Raw genomic sequence first — 21,983 nt, forward strand, 5'->3', positions numbered from 1 at the left:
ATAGATAAATACTGTAACTTTTCTGAAAAAAGAAAGGTTGAGGATTTGAGAAATCCTAAATGGACAAAAAATGCTGGAGTAACAGCGGGAGAGAAGGAATGGGTGATGTTTCGGCTCGAGACCCTTCTTCAGACTGAGAAATCCTAAAATTAGTTTGCCAAAGAACATTTTGGGAGGAGATTGTGATATGTGTTTAGTTTCATGAACAAAGTAGTTGGAGATTGTGTTAGATTGGATATTTGAAGCTTAAAAGAAATAAGGCAAAGGATTGAAGAAATAAAGTTATAATATCAATAGAATGTAAGTTCAGTAAAATTATAATTGGAATGAAATAATCAACAAGCAGATGTATGAAAACGACTACACTGGCACAAGAAACGGCAGATACAGGAAAGCAAAACAAAGTTCTGGAGGAACTCGGCAGATCAGGCAGCATAAGTTCATAAATGATACGAGCAGAATTAGGCCATTCAGCCCATCAAGTCTAATCCACCATTCCATCATGGCTGATCTATCTCTCCCTCCTAACCCCATTCTCTTGCTTTCTCCTCATGACCCCTCACACCCGTCCTAATCAAGAATCAGTCTATCTCTGCCTTAAATATATCCATTGACTTGGCCTCCACAACCTTCTGTGGCAAAGAATTCCACAGATTCACCACCTTCTCACTAAAGAAATTCCTCCTCATCACCTTCCTAAAAGAACGTCCTTTCATTCTGAGGCTATAACCTCTGGTCCTAGACTCTCCCAATAGCGGAAACATCCTCTCCACATCCACTCTATCCAAGCCTTTCACTAGTCTGTACTTTTCGATGAGGTCCCCCCTCATTCTTCTAAACTCCAGAAATTGCAGGCCCAGTGCAGTCAAACGCTTATCATATGTTATCCTACTCATTCCTCAGATCATTCTAGTAAACCTCCTCTGGACCCTCTCCAGAGTCAGCACGTCCTTCCTCAGATATGGTGCCCAAAATTGATCACAATTTTCTAAATGCGGCCTGACCAGCGCCTTATAGGGCCTCAGCATTCCATACCTGCCCTCTCGAACTAAATGCTGGCATTGCATTTGCTTTCTTTGCTACCAATTTGACTTGCAGATTAACTTTTTGGAAATCCTGCACCAGCACTCCCAAGTCCCTTTGCATCTCCAATTTCTGGATTCTCTCCCCATTTAGAAAATAATCTAAACCTTTATAACTACTACCAAAGTATCTGTGGAGAGAATGCAGTCTAAAGAAGGGCCTGACCCAAAATGTCTTCACATTCCCTCCATAGATGTTGCCTGACCTGTTGAGTTCCTTGAGCACTGTGTTTTGCTCAAAAATTGTGGTGTGGTTTGTTTACTGTGATGGCAATAGGTGCCAATACCTTTATCTAATTGAGTCACAACATTTCATTGTCATATCGTTGGCTTTTTGCATGATTGAATTAATGTTTTAATATTCAGCAACAATTCAGCGATATTTTCTCTTGCAGATGGAAGTTCAAGCACCACCAGGAACAATTATTGGCTACGTTGTTCAGGAATGGAATCCTTGCATACCTAATCTAAGCATCCAGAATGAAATGTCTGAAACAATATTGAAAATTGAAGGTCCCTGCCTGCAATTCCGTTGTTGTGGCGACGTAAACTTTAAAGTAAGTACATATACTGAAGGTACACCTCACTGATCACCAGCAGTGTTTCTCACAAACCTTCACCACAGCGCTCTAATCTCTATGTCTATGTAATTGAAACAAGCAAAAACTCGGATATAGTAAGTCAATATGCATGTCACAGGACTATCTTTTATTTACTTCAATTGCACCATTATGTCTATAGTATATTATATGTCCACACACAGTTCTCTGTAGTTTTTGATACGTTCTGCCATGGAATCGGCCAAAATCTGAGTTTCCAAGGATTTTTTTCACTCTATACCACTTCACTCTGAGCTTCTGTCTTATAGCACTGTCCATCCCTTTCAGTCGTTCCTTGATAATTTACTACAAATTCTCAATCGGATTTGGACCAGGCGTGTTAACGGGCCAGTTGAAGACGCATGTCCCCTTCTGGAAAAACTGGGTCACTATCTTTGTGTGGCACAGTGCAAACTCTGGCTGGAATATCCCAGATCCATGTAGAAAAGACTTTGCCATCTCCAGCACCACTCTTCTCCACAACACATTGATATATTGTGGTGATCTCATCATTCCGCAGACAGCAGACCAATACATAATAGCTGAAACAACCCCAGAACATTATTTTTTTTTATCAGGATGGTTGATTAACTCGTCAAATCGGCAGTTCCTCACCAATCTTCGAACATGGTGGCTATATTGGCCTTGAACCAAGAAATGGCTTTCATCACTGATAACACTTTTCGCCAGTGCACACATGTCCAAACTTTATTTTGCGGGCCATTAGAATCACTTCCTCCTTATCGCAGCAGTTGTTTTTTCACAGTGGCTGTACAGCTTGCTTCAATGAGGCATCACTGCATGGTGCTTGAGCTTATTGAGACGCCTGCTGCCTCCAAAACTCTTTGCAGAATATCACTTGTCTTTCTTGGATCCTTCTTACTTTCCCGAATCAGCAAGGCCTCATCTCCTGGGGTCGTCTTTCTTTTGCAGCCACTCTCATCCGTCCTCAGTGGGAGATGGTGAAGAACTTTCTCGGAGAGATTTATAGGGTTTCAGAAAAATATAAGATCAAACGGTGGTCATAGAAATTCATCATATGAAAAGGGGTCAAGGAAAGAGCGTTCATGTCCTGGCCCTGTTTACACCAATCTTTCCATTACCATGCACAAACGCAAGACAGACACCATTGTGTGCAGATGTCGAGAAGTGTGTTCAGCTCTGGATGAACAACTTCTAATCTTGTGTGTGGACTTGATAAGATCATATGAAAAAAAAAATTGCGGCATAATAGAACAGCCGAATGCAAAGTAGAGGCAATTTTAACAACCATTTTCGCCTCAAGAGGCATTGAGGGTGTTGGGGTTAAATGGTAAAAATGTAAACATTGGGACCACTCTGCCTTCCTCTTGGTAAATCTTGTGAAACCTGAAGAGGCTGGTCTGAAATTGCCACCTCTTGGTGAAGCCCCGTTGTAGAGATTTGTTCATCAAGGCAATCACTTGGTGGATGATGTGGATCCAGCAGGTGAATATATTTCTCGCACTACTTGCTGGGCGGGGGTAGTTGGAGTGATTATTGTGTCTATCAAAGAGATCATCTGGTGTGATCCCTGCGTTGATAATTCCTTAGGACATCAACTTGATCAGCTAAATAGCCTTTTTCAATGCCGGCTCACATAATCTCATTCCTCCACTTGGTGCCACCTAGTTCCTTTCTTCCCCTCCCTAATCTGAGTCCTGATTTTTCCCTTCTAACCACCCTTCTCTCTTGTTCTATATTTCACTCCCACCTTGTTTTCCTATAATATCTATCCTCCCCAAAATCCACAAACAGAACTGTCCTGGCAGACCCATTGTTTCTGCTTGTTCATGTTCCACCAAATTAATTTCCACATACCTCGACTCTATCCTATCCCCCCTGGTCCAATCTCTCCCTACCTATGTCCAAGACACCTCACATGCTCTTCGTCTCCTCAATGACTTCCGTTTTCCAGGCCCCTACTCCCCCATCTTTACAATGGATGTCCAGTAACTCTACACCTCCATCCCCCACCAGGAGGGTCTTAAAGCCCTTTGTTTCTTTCTTGATCGCAGAACCAGCCAATTTCTGTCTACCAATACTCTCCTCCGCCTAGCAGAGCTGGTCCTTTCCCTCAACTACTTCTCCTTCGACTCCTCCCACTTCCTCCAAATCCAAGGCGTAGCTATGGACACTCAAATGGGCCCGAGCTATGCCTGCCTCTTTGTAGGGTACGTCGAACAATCCCTGTTCTAGGTGTACACTGGCCCTATCCCCGAACTCTACCTCTGCTACATTGACGACTGCATTGGTGCTACCTCCTGCACCCATGCAGAACTCATGGACTTCATCAACTTCACCACTAATTTCCTTCCTGCACTCAAATTCACTTGGACCATCTCCGACATTCCCTACCGTTTCTGGATTTCACCGTCCCCATCACAGGAAACAGACTATTGATCGACATCTACTACAAACCTACTGACTCCCATAGCTCTCTTGACTACACTTCTTACCCTCCTGCTTCCTGTATGGACTCTATTCCCTACACCCTATTCCTCCGTCAACGCCACATCTGCGCCCTGGATGAGGTGTTCCTTACCAGGGCATCGGAGCTGCCCTCATTCTTTAGGAAACGGGGGTTCCCCTCTTCCATTATTGATGAGGCCCTCACCAGGGTCTCCTCGATGTCCCGCAGCTCCACTCTTGCTACCCCTCCCCCCCCATTCGCAACAAGGACAGCGTCCCCCTTGTCCTCACCTTCCACTCCATCAGCTGTCGCATACAGCATATAATTCTCTAACATTTTCGCCACCTCCAACGGGATCCCACTACTGGCCACGTCTTCCCATCTCCATCCCTTTCTGCTTTCCACAGAGACTGTTCACTCTGAAACTCCCTGGTCAACTCGTCCCTTCCCACCTAAACCACCCCCTCCCCAGGTACTTTCTCCTGCAACGGCAGGAGATGCAACACCTGTCCCTTTACCTCCCCCCTCGATTCCATCCAAAGACCCAACAGTCTTTCCAGGTGAGGCAGAGGTTCACTTGCACCTCCTCCAACCTCATCTACTGTACCACTGTTCCAGGTGTCAACTTCTCTACGTCAGCAAGACCAAGCACAGGCTGGGCGACCATTTTGCTGAACACCTCCGCTCAGTCCGTCTTAACCTACCTGATCTCCTGGTGGCTCAGCACTTCAACTCCCCCTCCCATTCCCAATCTGACCTTTCTGTCCTGGGCCTCCTCCATTGTCAGAGGCCCAGCACAAATTGGAGGAACAGCACCTCATATTTCGCTTGGATAGTTTACATCCCAGCAGTATGAACGTTGACTTCTTAAACATCAGATAGCCCTTGCTTTCTCTTTCCATCCCCTTCCCAGTTCTCCCACTAGTCTTACTATCTCCGACTACATCTATCTTTGTTTCACCCCCTCCCCTGACATCAGTCTGAAGAAGGGTCTCGATCCAAAACGTCACCCATTCCTTCTCTCCAGAGACGCTGCCTGACCCGCTGAGTTACTCCAGTATTTTGTGTATACCTTGTACTGATATCATGGGGAGGAGATTAATGATGTTCCCCTCCCAATATCTTGCAAAGACCAAATAGGTGTATGTATAAATCATGTTCATGGTAATGTAACAGTGTTGGGATCTACAAGGATGCACATTCTTCACAAAGGAGATATATGACTTGCAATAGAAAATTGTCACGAGTACAATGGGCAGATTTCATATAACCTCTGCTCGTGAGGTAGCTGGGTTGGGAGATTGCAACCTTCACGTGGTTCACCCTGTTTCAACTAATGCAATCAACCTGGCTTGAACAAACAAATAGATCAAATAAAACAAGTTGACTTACAACTTTAGGCTGTGCATGCCATACGCAAGAAGAAGAATGAGGTAACTGGTACCTCTGCCCATGAAGTAGAAGGTGGTTTCCTCTAGCGAGGGGTGAGCTCATGAGAGGGGGTGCCAGCCATGTTGGTGGCATTCATTCATCATGTCTTGGCCTGTATTGAAGTCTTTGTACTACATTTTTTGAGGGTTGTGTATGTGTGCTTTTTATCTGCTACCTGCCTTGACTTTTTTGGAGGTTGTAAACATTCTTGTAACATTGCTCCAATTAGCAGTATTCATTCTGCTGGATTTCATTTGAGCCCCTGCTCTCCAGTCTCTCGTGGTCGTCGTTGGCTCCTGACACCCATGACCTCGCCTGATGTGCAATGGTCTGGCTGCTAGTTAGCTCTGATAACCAAAGTCAAGTCAAGTCAAGTTAAGTTTATTCGTCACATACACATACGAGATGTGCAGTGAAATGAAAAGTGGCAATGTTCGCGGACTTTGTGCAAAAAGACAAACAAACAAACAACCAACCAAACTATAAACACAATCATAAACACACACATATTCTTTTACATATTAAATATTGGAAGGAAAAACGTTCAGTAAAGTTAGTCCCTGGTGAGATAGGAGTTTACAGTCCGAATGGCCTCTGGGAAGAAACTCCTTCTCAACCTCTCCGTTCTCACAGCATGGCAACGGAGGCGTTTGCCTGACCGTAGCAGCTGGAACAGTCCGTTGCATGGGTGGAAGGGGTCTCCCATGATTTTATTGGCTCTAGTTGCACCTCCTGATGTATAGTTCCTGCAGGGGGGCGAGTGAAGTTCCCATAGTGCGTTCGGCTGAACGCACTACTCTCTGCAGAGCCTTCTTGTCCTGGGCAGAGCAATTCCCAAACCAGATGGTAATATTTCCGGACAAGATGCTTTCCACAGCCGCTGCGTGTAGAAGCACTGGAGGATCCTCGGAGACACTCTGAATTTCCTCAATTGCCTGAGGTGGCAAAGGCGCTGCCTTGCCTTACTCACAAGTGCTGCGGCATGTGATGTCCATGTCATATCCTCAGAGATGTGGACTCCCAGATATTTAAAACAGCTCACCCTATCCACAGGATCCCCATTTATCCTCAATGGTGTGTGCGTCCTCGGATGATGTGCCCTCCTAAAGTCCACGATCAGCTCCTTTGTTTTTTCAAGATTAAGAGGAGCCTGTTATCCTGGCACCAGAGTGCTAGATCAGCCACCTCCTCCCGGTAGGCCTTCTCATGGTTGTCTGAGATCAGGCCCACCTCCACAGTGTCATCAGCAAACTTAATTATTGAGTTGGAGCTGAACCTAGCCACACAGTCATGTGTGTACAGGGAGTACAATAGGGGGCTGAGGACGCAACCCTGGGGCGATCCTGTGCTCAGGGTGAGGGACTTCGATGTATTCCCTCCCATCTTGACTACCTGGGGCCTGGCGGTGAGAAAGTCCAGGACCCAGGCACACAGGGGGGTGTTGAGCCCCAATTCCAGTAGCTTCCCGGCCAGTCTGGTGGGGACTATCGTGTTGAAGGCTGAACTGAAGTCTATGAACAGCATCCTCACGTAGCCCCCCTTCTGGATGTCAAGATGAGAGAGAGCGGTGTGCAAAACCTGGGAGACCGCATCGTCCGTGGCAAAGATGTAATACTTGGTTATGGAACTGATGCCACAAAAACAAAAAAATTCACACCAAAGTTTTAAGATTTATCAGAACATATGTACTTTACTTTGAAAAATGGATCAGCATTATTATATGTGTATCTTTTTTAATAAAATGCATCAACCTTATTATTATATTTGATTATGTTATTGGTGCCTTTATTTAAAATAGCCTTTAGACTAATGGACTGGCAAAACTAGTCTAAAGGGTTTTTAAGTACATTTCTGCATCAATACTGTCGGGTACTGATGCAGGTGAAGGAACATTATGTTCAATAGCTCTCCACGATGATTTACAATTAAATAATGGAAGTTGGCAGTGGGAAATTTAATATATTTATTCTTTCTTAGAAGTGGTATGAAATGTTTTTGGTGTTTCCATGCAGGTTTTGAGTAAGGATGAGTCCACTGTTGTTGGAAAGATATCAAAGAAGTGGACAGGTCTTCTACGTGAATACTTCACAGATGCTGATAACTTTGGAATTCAGTTTCCTATGGATTTGGATGTTAAAGTTAAAGCTGTCCTCATTGGAGCATGCATAATGGTGGTAAGTACAAACAATGTTGGCTTCACGAGGAGAGAAGAGTGGTAGACAATTTTTGGTATAATTCAGCAAATATTTCTGGGATGCATAGCAGTAATTTTGGGGTAAGGCATGTATTCTTTCAGCTTCCGTTCCACAGATGGCATTTGGTTTGGTAATTTTGCAGCAGGTTTTTGGGATGGGCAGAAGCAATATCTGCATTTCGGTTACTGATGTGGTTAGATTGCAGAGATCAAGATGTCACCAGATATAAATTCCATGAGTTTGTCCTTTTTTCCCCCTGATCCATAGGTGAGAGGTTGTTCTGACCCACTTGTATCCCATTTGGCCAATTGGCTATGTGAGCACCTAGTAGAGCAAACTTGTTTTTGATACAAATACATCGATAGATGCTCCTGAACACATCATCAGTGATGTAACCTGGGGTCATTGGGTGTTTCGGGTCTTTCAACATCAGACACCCTCACCCAGGCGACCCAGCCGTGGTTGATCAGACCACGACTTGTGTTCAGGTGGCATTCGCTCCTCCCCATGGACCTCCTCTCCTGATCCAGAGCCATCTCGAGGCCTTCTCCGCTGCCTCTGTGGTGTTCTTGATGGCTCTTCTCCTCGCCACTCTGTTGATGCCCAGTGCACTCAAGGCTTTGTAGAGCGATTGCCCTGCAAAACCTCTGCAGCCAACCTCGATGGGCATACACCTCGCCTTCCAGCCCTGCTTACGGCAGTCTATGACCAGCTCTTCATATTTGGCCATCTTCCTCTCGTGGGCCTCCTCCAGACGGTCCTCCCACAGCACTGTCAGTTCCAACAAGACAATGTTTTTGGTTGCCTCTGAGACCAGGAGGATATCTGGCCTCAGGGTGGTTGTGGCAATGTGCTGTGGGAACTTCAGCTGTTTCACCAGGTCTACGGAAAGCTGCCAGTCCTGCGCAGTCGCCAGAATTCCTGACAGATTCCTGGCTGCTGTGGTTTTTGGCAGCTGCACTCCGGCCTTCACGAAGGTGATCATCTGGGTGGTGGGGCGTTCTCGTCTGCAGCTGCTGATTCCCATGCTGATGGCTTCTGCAATGGGTTTGAGAACCTGGTCGTGACGCCATGTGTACCGGCCCTGCCCAAGAGCCTTTGGGTAACAGCTCAGGATGTGCTCCAATGTCCCCTTGCCTGAGCATTGCGGGCAATCTGGATATTCCGCTTTGCCCCAGATGAAGAGGTTCGATGGGCTGGGCAGGACATCATATACTGCCTGGACCAGGAACTTGATGCGCTGTGGTTCAGTCTGCCAGAGCTCAGTCCATGTGACTTTTCGGTCCATGGCCTCTTGATGATGTTGCTCACCTCATTTCGATTCGGTGAACTCCAGGACATAACTTACTGAAACGCTGTATAATATTTAAAAAAAGATTCCTTGTATCCTTCTTGGATGTTTTGTCTGGATTTTTTTGTGTTTTCCCTGCTCCTTAAGCCTAAGCCATCTACTAATGGGAAAGCTTCCTTCTCTTTATACACAATACACAATACAATTTATTTGTCACTTGAACCTCATAGAGGCTCAAATGAAATGTTGTTTCTGCAGTCATACACACATGAAAAAAAGACACGACACAACACAATTTACACAGACATCCATCACAGCGCATCTCCTCCTCGCTGTGATGGAAAGCAAAAAAACTTATCTCTCCCCTGCACTCCCCATTCCCCTCCCGATGTCAGAGTCAAAGCCCCCCGGCGGGCGATGGCAATTGTCCCGCAGCCATTAACGCCGCGCCGGGTGATGCAAGGCCGCGCTCCGGGTCTTGTTGTTGGAGCCCCCGGCGGGCGCCAGCAATGTCCCGCAGCCGTTGAAGCCACGCCGGGCGATGATGTAAGGCCCCGCTCCAGGTCATCCTCGACCCCGCTACTCGGGCGGGAGAAGTCGCCGTTGCGGAAGCCCCAAAAAGCGGTCTCCCAGCAAGGACCCGCGGGCTCCAATATTACTGTCTGCCAGACCTGCGGTTGGAGCCTGCGAATCCCCGGGGGTCGGGTCACAGCCGAGCGCCACCACAGCTCCACCCGCTCCGGACTCGGCCAGCTCCATGATGGTGAGTAGCTCCGCGACTGGAGCCCCAGGACGTTCCTGCTGGAGGCCGCTCCACGTTGCAGCCCCAACGACAACGGAGAGCCGACAGGAAAAAGGTCGGGTTCTCCGTGCAGGGGAAAGATTTTAAAAGTTTCCCCCCCACCCCCCCCCCCCCCCCCCCCCACACACACACACACACACACATACCCCATCAAAAAAAAATAATAAAAACTACATTAAAACGGGACAAAAAATAACAAAAAGACAGACGGACTGCAGAGGCCACTGCGACGTGAGTCGCGCCGCCCACCGGAATCCGCCCACCGGTATCTAAACTCTTCAAAATCTTCTGTAGCTATCAAATTTCCTTTCAGTCCCCTTTATTTCCAAAGAGAACAGGCATAGTTTCTCTGTGTTCAAAAGGGAACTGCAGATGCTGGAATATCGAAGGTACACAAAATTGCTGGGGAAACTCAGCGGGTGCAGCAGCATCTATGGAGCGAAGGAAATAGGCGACGTTTCGGGCCGAAACCCTTCTTCATAGTTTTTCTGTGTTAACTTTATCACTAATATCTCTCATTGCTGGAACCATTCTGGTTAATTTTCACCCTTTCCAAGTCCTACCTAAAACATGACCAGAATTGGATGCAATTCTTGGGTTGTGGCCTAACTAGTGTTGTTTACTATTTTAAATAGTTTCCCTATTTTTGTAGTCTGAGCAAAATATAGTGTTGGGGAACTCGGTGGGTAAGAGAACATCGGTAGACAAGTGGTGTTTCAGGTCAGGACCCAACTTCAGGCTATGCCTTTATTTAAGATTTCATGAGATCTATATTCTTCACATTCTCTCAACTTTGAAGGATTTATGCCCCTGTACATCCAGGTCCTGCTCTTGCAGCGCAGCTTTCAAAAACTCTGCCGTGTAGTCAATACTGTTGCATTATTCTTCCTCCCAAAGTGTTTCACTTTACCCTGGCTAAATTTTATTTGATGCTTGATTACACTTTCAGCTAGTCTGTCTGTGCTACCTTGTAGCTGATATCTACCTTTCTTGGTGTTTATTGCACATCTAAGCTACATTTCATCCACAAATGCATGGCTTGTCTAAATTATTAAAATCTTTCTTTTAAGTTCGCATCTACGATGAAATGTATTCAATTTTGCACTTTGTTTGCTTTGTTAACCTTTGGGAATTTGGGAATTTTTACAAAATGAATGAAGCTGCTGTTCAATCCATGTTATCAATTATCATTGGACACTTTGGAATCACATTCTCCTGGATTATGGACAGTAAAGGCTTTACTGTATGACTAGTAAACGGGTCCAGAAAATGGCAAATATAACCTAACTGCTGATCCTTAAACAGGTGGGGTCGATCATAGAGAACACTCCATCTACCCTGATGCATGTACATGGCTCAAGCATCTAGATGAGAGGTTGTGGTTGTTGCTTTGTTGAAGCATCAACTGTGTGAAAAACAATTGTTTGTTGCTTCTGGTTCTTTTGCTAAATTTGTCCTAGAGTAACCGATACATCTTCCACTGGAAACAGTTACTTCATATTTAATCTGATCAGAATCCTTCCTGATTCAGAATACCTTGGCTGACTCCCCTTGACTATTTTCAGTCAAGCTGATTTAGGTTGCCCATCTAGCGCAGGTTCTGCAACTCTGCTTCCAATTTGGGATGTGGTGAATTGTCCTCTTGAAGGTATTGACATGGGGAAGGTATTGACATTTTGGATGATCAGCCATGATCATATTGAATGGCGGTGTTGGCTCGAAGGTCTACTCCTGCACCTATTTTCTATGTTTCACATGTGCAACCGACTAAGAAATAGCCACTACTTCCCTGGAGCTAAAGATTTAAAGCAAAAAGTAGCTGCTCATTTACGCTGGGCTTTTCTTATATTCCATGGAATTTGTGAGCTAAATATAATCTTTTAAGGACTATATAGCTACACCCCCAGTAGACTACATCCTGCATTCTCTTTTAAAATGGTAGAAATGTAATTAAAATTGCTGCTGTTCATTCTTCAGATCATGGTGAATTACTTTGTACTTAGCATTTAATTCAATTTGCCTCCTACTTAACCACTTCGCCCATGTTCAATTTGTAATTATCTACCTTGTTTATGAATTTTCTGTTCCCCACAAACTTTGAAATGATGTGGTCATAAACTGTTTCCTGGGAAACATAGATGTACGCATCCTTTCAATTTATAAAAAGCAACAGCCGACACCATTTATTGCCTTCCATTTATAAACCACTGTCCTTTAATTCCATGGGTTTCAATTTTGGTAATGTTTGTTATGTGGTAGGGATTTGCCTTTGGCAAAACTTCAATTACACCATTCTCATCAAACCCCTCTTACTGTATCAAAGACCATCATCTAAGATGAGTTTTATTTTATAAATTCGAGGTTTATTTCATTTGCTCACTCTTTCCTGATATCAGTTCATTTTGAATCGGATTATTATACCTCAAAAAATTCTCTATATCTGGCCAACTGGTCTGTAAATACAAGGTTTATTACTCCCCTCATCTTCTGTGGAACATTTTCAATGCTCCCATAACCAAGTAGAATTTAACATTATGGTCACAGCTTATAAGCACATGGAAAGATGACTTTGTTGCTGTAATAGAAACATAGAACCATAGCAAATAGCTGCAGGAGGAGGCCATTTGGCCCTTTGAGCCAGCACCGCCATTCATTGTGATCATCCCCTGTCAATAATCTGTGCCTGCCTTCTCCCCATATCCCTTGACTCCACTAGCCCCTAGAGCTCTGTCTAACTCTCTCTTAAATCCATCCAGTGACTTGGCCTCCACTGCCCTCTGTGGCAGGGAATTCCATAAATTCACAACTCTCTGGGTGAAAATGTTTTTTTCTCACCTCAGTCTTAAATGACCTCCCCTTTATTCTAAGACTATGGCCCCTGGTTCTGGACTCACCCAACATTGGGAACATTTTTCCTGCATCTAGCTTGTCCAGTCCTTTTATAATTTTATATGTTTCTATAAGATTGCCCCTCATCCTTCTAAGCTCCAGTGAATACAAGCCTAGTCTTTTCAATCTTTCCTCATATGACAGTCCCGCCATCCCAGGGATCAATCTCGTGAACCTACGCTGCATTGCTTCAATCACAAGGATGTCCTTCCTCAAATTAGGAGACCAAAACTGTACACAATACTCCAGATGTGGTCTCACCAGAGCCCTATACAATTGCAGAAGAACCTCTTTACTCCTATACTGAAATCCTCTTGTTATGAAGGCCAACATTCCATTAGCTTTCTTCACTGCCTGCTGTACCTGCACGCCAACTTTCAGTGACCAGTGTACAAGGACGCCCAGATCTCGCTGCACCTTCCCCTTACCTAACCTAACCCCATTGAGATAATAATCTGTCCCCTTGTTTTTTCCGCCAAAGTGGATAACCTCACATTTATCTATATTATACTGCATCTGCCACGCATCTGCCCACTCACTCAACCTGTCCAGATCACCCTGCAATCTCCTAACATCCTCTTCACAGTTCACACTGCCACCCAGCTTTGTGTCATCCGCAAACTTGCTAGTGTTGCTCCTAATTCCCTCTTCCAAATCATTAATATATATGATAAACAGTTGCAGCCCCAACACCAAGCCTTGCGGCACTCCACTCGCCACTGCCTGCCATTCTGAAAAGGACCCGTTCACTCCAAATCTTTGCTTCCGGTCTGCCAACCAATTTTCTATCCATGTCGACACCCTACCCCCAACACCATGTGCTCTAATTTTAGTCACCAGTATCCCGTGCGGGACCTTATATAATGATATAGTTGAAGGTAGGGCAGGGGAGTAAGGGCCTGTCCCACTTTGCGATTTTTCTCAGTGACTGCCGACGTCATTGACTGACGTACCAGGTCGCCGAAAAACCGTCAAGTTGTACGACAAGCTACGACGCAAGCTGCGCCAATCCGGCTTCACAAATTTTCGGGACCTGGGACGGCCACAACAGCGACAACGTACGACAACCTGCGACATCCTGCGACCGCATAGACGTCAAACAAAGACAACCGAGGCCAACATAAGATAAGACAAACTACGACACTGCGACATCTGAAGACAAGTAACGTCATTTTGATCCGTATCTTGATGCAGGCACTGTCGGCGGTTGACGTATGATGACGCAGGTTGTCGCAAAAGGAATTTGCCGAGATCATGACCTTGCGACATCGTATGTCATCTGGCGTCATCCTGACGACAACCTAGGCCAACCTACGACAGGCAACGTCAAGCCCACTGTCGCCGCATGGTTTTGAACATTTCAAAGTTCGGCGGTGACAAGAAAAAAGTGACGACACTTGCTTTAGATAAAGGAGCAATTACATAGACAAATCACAGCGATGCAAGAATAATGCAGTTAACATTTCAGTGGGAAGTATTTAGTAGAATTTTCAAAGTCCATCTTATCCTGTGATCATTTGACATTCAGACTTGCACACTTTCAGTAAGGTTCATTGTTTACAATCAGAAGAATGATATTTCACTTAACTATCCCTTCCTGCCTTGTCCCAGACGTTGACATTGATCACCAAAAGATAAGTGAAAGTGTCCCTGGTGTATTTATTTACATATTGAGTTCTAAAGGCAATGTTAATGCCCAAGATTGTGTATTTACCATATTTCTAAAATTTAGAATAATCGAGCTGTAAACATTGTTAATAACTTTCTCTTTAGGACTTTTTGTACTTTGAGCAAAATTCTGGAGGGAGCCACGGAGCTTGGCAGGTGATGTAGCTAAAGAATAATGTAACTGCCAGAAATATCATGGTAAGATTTAGAAACAATCTTCTTTGAGATTGAATGAACTCAGCTTGTGTTGAATGGAGAAGTTTTTTACAGATTCAAACACAACTCATTTATTGTAATTACTACAGTTTTTCAGTGTGCCTTCTAATGATATTGCCAGGGGATTTTTTTTTTGAGTTTTGAAAGAGTTATGTAAAATAATTCTGCAGTTATGTATTAATTTCGCCTAAATCTTTTGGGAGCAAAATACCTGAAACATTTTGCACTGTTTAAAAATAGCAGAGTGCGAAGTAGGTGAACTAGGTGGGGGTTGGGAAATTGGAGAAGATGAAAACCTGAGGGTGAAATAAATGGTTGACTGTGGTCAAATAATCTTTTGTTGAAATTAAAGGCAGCCGCCTGTTTTGTGAATTTTATTCCTTCTAACTGATGTAATCACTTGGCCCATTTGGTAATGACTGTCTCCACTATCCCTGCTCTGCTGCAGTGCTAATTCTGGCACAATTAGATCTAAGTAGCTCTTTCCTTGAAATAGTGAGACCCAACATTAATACATCAATGTCTAGTTTGGAAGAGTTTTTCATGTCACATTGGCTAAAACTGATCCAGCGTACATACATGCACATGTACTGTACCTCCTGAATACTATTGGAATGATAGATAACCTTTATGATTTGGATGATTTCTGCACTTGTAAAACCAAGGACCACATGACAATACGAAAATGCCGACAGCAGATTGCTCGTATCGTCCAGTATTGCCTAAATTTAGAATCCAAGAATCCTCGTCTGAAACATGTTGCCATGTCACATCATATTCATAACCATTGATGCAATCTAACTTATTTTCTTGCAAATGCATCTCTAATGCTGTCATAGCATTTAGTTTTTTTAAATGTACACCATGCTTTGTATATCATTGGCAGTTTCAAAGACATTTATCTTGCTAAGAGATGCATCCTCTAATGTTTTGTCTTTTGTCATACAGATGCTACTTCAGTAAGGAATAAAAATGATCTGCACCGACTTTGCTGACATCCAGTTATGTGCCTAACTCAATTTCAATGTGGATCAATAGGGATGAAAGAAATTCACTGGTATTCCTTTGAGAGCTTGCAGTTATTAACCTGCAGCAATGTCTTCATTTATGATTTAACAAAGCCACAGGTGTCATTTTGAAATGTGGATTTGCATTTTTATATCACACAAGATTGTGATTTATCAGTGTTTACTGTTTTGTCTGTAACAACATTGTACTGTTACTAGAATAAACTGAAATTATATTCTGGGAATTTCCTTCAATCTTTTTTCACTTTGCTACTATAATAAAGCAGGATATAATGGAAAGCCATGTACGGGGATCTCTGGGGGTCCTGTAATATATTCAGTGTAGTTTGAGACCTTGAATGGGGTCAGCTCCAACCTAACTCTAAAGCATTTTGTTGAGTTTGTTCTGTACCATAATATGTCCTCAATATACAAAATATGTCCTCAATATACAAAAATAATGTACATTTGCGTCAGACCTCACTTTCAATAATGCTGATATTTAGCATCAAAATCTTAGATTTAATTTTTTTTTCAGCCTGACATAATGAGTTAATGCCAATAAAAGTGGATATTATTTATACTTGTGCCCTGGATTTTATGTTCCAAAACATTTTTAAATCCATTGTTGAAACATTTGTTTCAATCATTTGCTATCTCCAAAGATCTAGAAGCTTTTTAAATTTCTCAATAGGCGAGTTCGGTATTCTGAAAAACACAAGGCATCATGGGATTTGTCAAAGGTTATTTGTGGGAGAAAAAGGGAACGCAGCGTGTATAAACTGTATAAATTGTTAACTATTCTACCAATGAATTAATCTAGAATTCTGTCAACTCAACACTACTGGAATAAGAAAATATTACTTGTGTTTGAAACATTTTCTTATCTTTATTCATAATATATGTGTAAAAATATATTTAGTCTGAGGCAGGCAGCGACTGTATCATTGTGATGTGGGCTGATGCTTTACCTACCGGCGGTGTGAATATACCGTTAAGGCAGGAGTCGGCAACCTACGGCCCACGGGTTGGATCCGGCCCATAACCCAAAATCATCTGGCCCGCAGGCGTATATTTGTAGTGACTAGAATAATGTTCTTGCCTTCAATGGGACCTTGCCTAGAGTTGTCCCAGTGCTCGGGCAAGGCAGCTCTCTGGGATGGTTTTGACTGGGATGGTTTACATTGTGAAGTTCATTGTGTCTGAGTTATTAATCAGAGTGAACACCCGCTCCTGTGGACATGTCTCACTGTGAAGTCTGTCACAGACGGATTCCACCGGCTGTTGGTCAGTAATTGGATCGATCTCCTGAACCAGTGGCCGCGGATCTACTGCCGCTACTGAACTCACTGTGGAATGAAGCCATTAACAGAGCCACTCTGCTGCTGGATTCTAAGTTGTCCCTGCCATCCCTCTGGAACCCTCCTCATCCCCATCAGATACCGAATTCTCAGAGCCCAGGTTAAATGCGGCCAGTCACGGTTAAGTCAGTGGAAACGGCCGCAAATTGGGGGACAATGAGTTTATTCAGAGAAGTAACATTTGTATTTTTGAAATTCAATTTCAATGCTAGAAAGAAGCAATCAGGAATTTGTGAAAATATAGAACATATAAGGTGGCACAGCAGTAAAGTTGCTGCTTACAGTGCTTACATTGCCAGAGATCAATCCTGACTATGGGTGGTGTCTAAATGGAGTTTGTATGGTCTATCCGTGACCTGTGTGGATTTTCTCAGAGATCTCCGGTTTCCTCCCATACTCCAAAGACGCACAGGTTTGTAGGTTAGTTGGCTTAGTATAAATGTAAATTGTCCCTAGTGTGTGTAGGATAGTGTCAGTGTGCGGGCATCCCTGGTCAGCATGGACTCGGTGGGCCGAAGTGTCTGTTTATCTGAACTCTAAACTAAACTCTAAAATCGATTGTGAGTGTGAATAATTCTTTTACATTTGCTGTTTCTCATGCAGAAAATGCTACTCCAAGTATTAATGTGACATGCACTTAAATCACGACAGTGAAAAGCTTTGTTTTGCATGCTATATATAATCAGATCAGATAATACAATACATAAATATAGTCAAATCAAACTTTAGTACACTGGTTAAAGGGTGCAAAGTGCAAAGAAATATGTCCATGATCATTTCTGATATGTAGGGCAGCACAGTGATGCAGCTGGTAAAGTTGTTGCCTCACAGCTCCAGTGACTGGGTTTAATCATGACCTCTGGTGCAGTCAGTGTGGAGTTTGCATGCTCTCTCTTTGACTGCATGGGGTTTTGTCTGGGTGCTCCGATTTCCTCCCACGCCCCAAAGATATGTGGGTTTGTAGGTTAATTGTCCTCTGTAAATTGCACTAGTGTGAAAGGAGTGGACGAGAAAGTGGGATAACAGAACTAGTGAGAATGGGTGATCAGTGGCCAGCATGGTATTGTGGGCCGAAGGGCCTGTTTCCATGCTGTATCTCAAAACCAAAAACGAATAAAAAATTATATAATCCCTTGACTGCTGTGGGATGTTGCTGAGGGGTTAGACTGTGCTATTATAGACAATGCAGACACTGCAACAGATTAGTTGCTAATTCACCATAAATGATAGGACCAAAGCAGAAAGCTGTGAGAAGGAGGAGATTGTGATCACAAGCAGCTGAGGCATTGGTGAAAGGGAATACGGGAGATCTGCAGCTACAACTGGTTGGGGAAAAGACAAGGGAAACGGTCAAGAAGCAGAGAGCAGGTTTCCGCATTGGCTACAACATTGCAGTTGCACATACCTGTCCATGCCCTGAGATCATCCGCCTTGCCCGGCAGGCCTCTGGCATTAAAATAGGTGCAATTCAATCCACAGCTCTTCCTTGCTCCCTGCCCACTGGTGGACTTTGCTTATTCTGTCCACTGAACTTTCTTTCATCAGCATCCATGCTGACTTCCAGCCTCTCACCTCCCCCAGTCCTGTGTTGGATCCCATTCCCCTGCCAATCTAGTTTGGTACCTGTGTAGCAGTAGCAAACCTGCCTGCCAGGATATTGGAACACCTCCAGTTCAGGTGCAACCCACCCTCTTGTATAGGTCACCTCTTCCCCAGAAGAATTCCCAAAAATCTGCATCCCTACCACCATACCAATTTCTGAACCACATATTCACCTGTCCTATCTTTCTGTTCCTCCCCTCACTAACATTTGGCACCAGGAGTAATCCAGAGATCACTATCCTGAAGGTCCTGCTTTTCATCCCTTTGCTTAACTCCCTATAACCATTTTGCAGTACCACCTTTTCCTACCCATGTCACTTTTGATAAGGTGCACAACGACTTCTGGCTGCTCAGCCTCTCCCTTGACAATGTCTTGCAGTCGCTCCAAGATCCTGGACCCTGGCACCAGGGAGGCAACACACACCATTCTGGAATCATAGAATCGGTTGTCCAGGTGCACTGAGGAATGGTTGGAATTTAATGCAGAGAAATGTTGCATTTTGGAAAGTACCTACATGGTGAATGATAGGGGTCTGGGAAGTGTTGTAGAATGGAGGAACCCAGGAGTGCAGGTACATAGTTCCTTGAAGCTGGTGTCACAGGTAGACGGGGTGGTCAAAAATGCTTTTGACACATTGGCCTTCATGATTCAGAGTGTTGCTTATAGAGGTTGAGAAGTCATATATTGCAAATAGATTACATGTTGGTGAGGCCGCATTTAGTGTATTGTGTTCAGTTTTGGGCACCGTGATATAGGAAAGATGTTAAGTTGGAAAGGGTGCAGAGAAGATTTACAAGGATGTTGCCAAGATTTGAGGGTCTGAGCTATAGGGAGAGGTTGTGTAGGCTGGGACTCTATTCCCTGGAGAGCCGGGGGATGAGGGGTGATCTTATAGAGGTGTATAAGATCACGAGAGGAATAGATCTGGTAAACACACAAAGTCTCTTGCCCGCAGTAGGGAAATTGAGAACCAGAGGGCATAGGTTTAGTTCAGTTTAGTTTATTGTCATGTGTACTGAGGTACAGTGAAAAGCTTTTGTTGCCACTCAACAGAAAGGCAATACATGATGACAATCGAGCAAGGTAGATGTACAAGGAGAGATTTTATAGGAATTTGAGGGGTAACTTTTTCTCACAAAGGATGATGGGTGTATGGAATAAGCTGCCAGAGGAGGTAATCACACCATTTAAGAAACAATTAGAGAGGTACATGGATAGGACAGGTTCAGAGGGGTATGGGCTAAACGCAGGCAAGTGGGACTAGTGTAAATGGGACATATTGGTTGGTGTGGTCAAGTTGGGCTAAAGGGCCTGTTTCCACACTCTATGACTTTGACTCCACTGTGCCAGAATAATTCTGTGAAGCTATGCAATAATTTAGAGCCTGCAGATATGTGGTGGAATTTTTATCCTGAACAAATATACTCACACCAATGTGGTTACCCATAGTACAATATTTCTATGGCTTTAAATGTGATTAGTGAATATTTAATAAAATGATTGGGCATTTCTGAGCAATATATTACTGTCATTAGTTACAAATCAATAGGGATGGAATTTGCCTTCCACTCGAACTCTTTGTGTCACTCATCTTTTGAACCTTACTCTCAAGTTACTTCACAATGAAACCCTAAGAGCTTAGTGGTTTTCAGTTATAGAAGGAAGGTGAATAATCTGTCCTTACACCCTGTCACACCTAAATGAGCAGAACTCTTGATGTTCCAGTGCACAATCTGACACAACTTGTTAGGTTTTCATTCCTGTGAATAAAAAGGAAAAACAAGAGCAGATGTTTGGTGCAGATCATGAACTCAGCTGATGCTGCCTAATTCCTGCTGGTCTTTCTGAAATGGATCTCCTGGGCATCCTTACAAAACACAGGAGGTTGAAGGATGAACTCTGTTAGCCTTAGCCAACTAATATAAAATTTGTTGGACAGTGCCTTTGCAGGATTCCTTTTGTAGACAATCACCAAAGATGCTCACAGTTAAAGAACAAAATTGTATAAAGATATGGTATAAATCGTTATGCGGGCAAATGGAACCAGCTTGGATGAGTTGAGCTGGAGGGTCAGTTTCCATACTGTATGACTATTACCCTCTAATAACACTAAATGGACTGTGGATTGATGCTTTAATCTCATTAAGATCTAGCAAGCAATGTTGGTTACTGAAATCCATTTAATGATTTCTCCTATTTCTTTTAATGCCAACCATTCTAAACACTATCTTGGCCTTTTAGTTGTAGAGATACAGCGCGGTCACAAGCTCTTTGGCCCACCGAGTCCGTGCCGACCAGATATCCCCACATATTAACACTATTTTACACACACTAGGGAAAATTTACATTTATACAAAGCCAATTAACCTACAAACGTGTACATCTTTGGAGTGTGGGAGGAAACCGAAGTAAGCTAACCAAGAATATAAAGGAGGATAGTAAAAGCCTGTCCCACTTGGACAACCTAATCCACGAGTTTAGAAGACCCTAGAAAAATTGAAAAAAATGTCAAGGTCGTGTTGACTCGCCGAAGTAAAAGACCTACGACCTCCTACAACTATGTCTACGACCTCCTACGACGATGTCTATGACCGCCTGTGACTATGTCTGCGACCTCCTACGACCCCCCTCGACCTCAGTCTTCTACACCTAAGACCAACTACGACTAGCTACCAGTGGAAAATGATCACATGATAAAATGATGTCATGTTTGCATTTTTTTTCTCGGGCCAGTTACCGACCTACCTATGACTACCATCACGACCTACTGCGACCTACCTATGGCCTACCTACAAGTAAAAAGTATCAATTTTTTCCATGCCAACCTTTTTTTACTTGTGGACAGTTTTTATCAGGCTGGAAAAAACGCCGTGACCTACTTGAGGCCACGAGTACGCGGAGACCACTCACAAGCATGAGGAAGAGTTACGAAGACCTCCTACGACCTCATGGCGACCATGCTGCGAGTATGAGTCAAGGGCAAATTCGGCAGAGGGCGCCAATTAGGTCGTGAAAGTGGGACAGGGGCTTTAGGTATGTGAAGAGGAAAAAATTAGTTAAGACCAAAGTTGGACCCTTGAAGACTGAAAAAGGTGAATTTATTTTGTGGAACAAGGAAATGTCAGATGAGTTGAACAGGTACGTTGGATCCGTCTTCACTAAGGAGGACACAAACAATCTTCCTGATGTACTAGTGGCCAAAGGATCTGGGGTGACGGAGGAACTGAAGGAAATCCACATTAGGCAGGAAATGGTGTTAGGTAGACTGATGGGACTGAAAGCTGATAAATCCCCAGGCCCATTGATCTGCATCCCAGGGTACTTAAAGAAGTGGCTCTAGAAATCGTGGATGGACTGGTGATCATTTTCCAATGTTCTATAGATTCAGGATCAGTTCCTGTGGATTGG

The 21,983-nt window shown here is 43.8% G+C and overlaps 1 protein-coding gene across 1 annotated transcript in view; it reads left to right on the forward strand.

Moving 5' to 3' along the window:
• Nucleotides 1-16,192, forward strand: part of LOC116974172 (phospholipid scramblase 1-like) — a 52,709-nt gene extending 36,517 nt beyond the window's left edge. Inside the window, exons 7-10 of the mRNA XM_033022361.1 lie at nucleotides 1,478-1,639; nucleotides 7,556-7,717; nucleotides 14,494-14,586; nucleotides 15,553-16,192. Coding sequence (XP_032878252.1) covers nucleotides 1,478-1,639; nucleotides 7,556-7,717; nucleotides 14,494-14,553 — 384 coding nt within the window. The 3' untranslated portion in view covers nucleotides 14,554-14,586; nucleotides 15,553-16,192. The remainder of the gene's footprint in view (nucleotides 1-1,477; nucleotides 1,640-7,555; nucleotides 7,718-14,493; nucleotides 14,587-15,552) is intronic.
• Nucleotides 16,193-21,983: the final 5,791 nt, after the last annotated feature.

This window comes from Amblyraja radiata, chromosome 6 (genome assembly GCF_010909765.2).
Source record: "Amblyraja radiata isolate CabotCenter1 chromosome 6, sAmbRad1.1.pri, whole genome shotgun sequence".
In the NCBI taxonomy this organism is placed as follows: Eukaryota; Metazoa; Chordata; class Chondrichthyes; order Rajiformes; family Rajidae; genus Amblyraja; species Amblyraja radiata.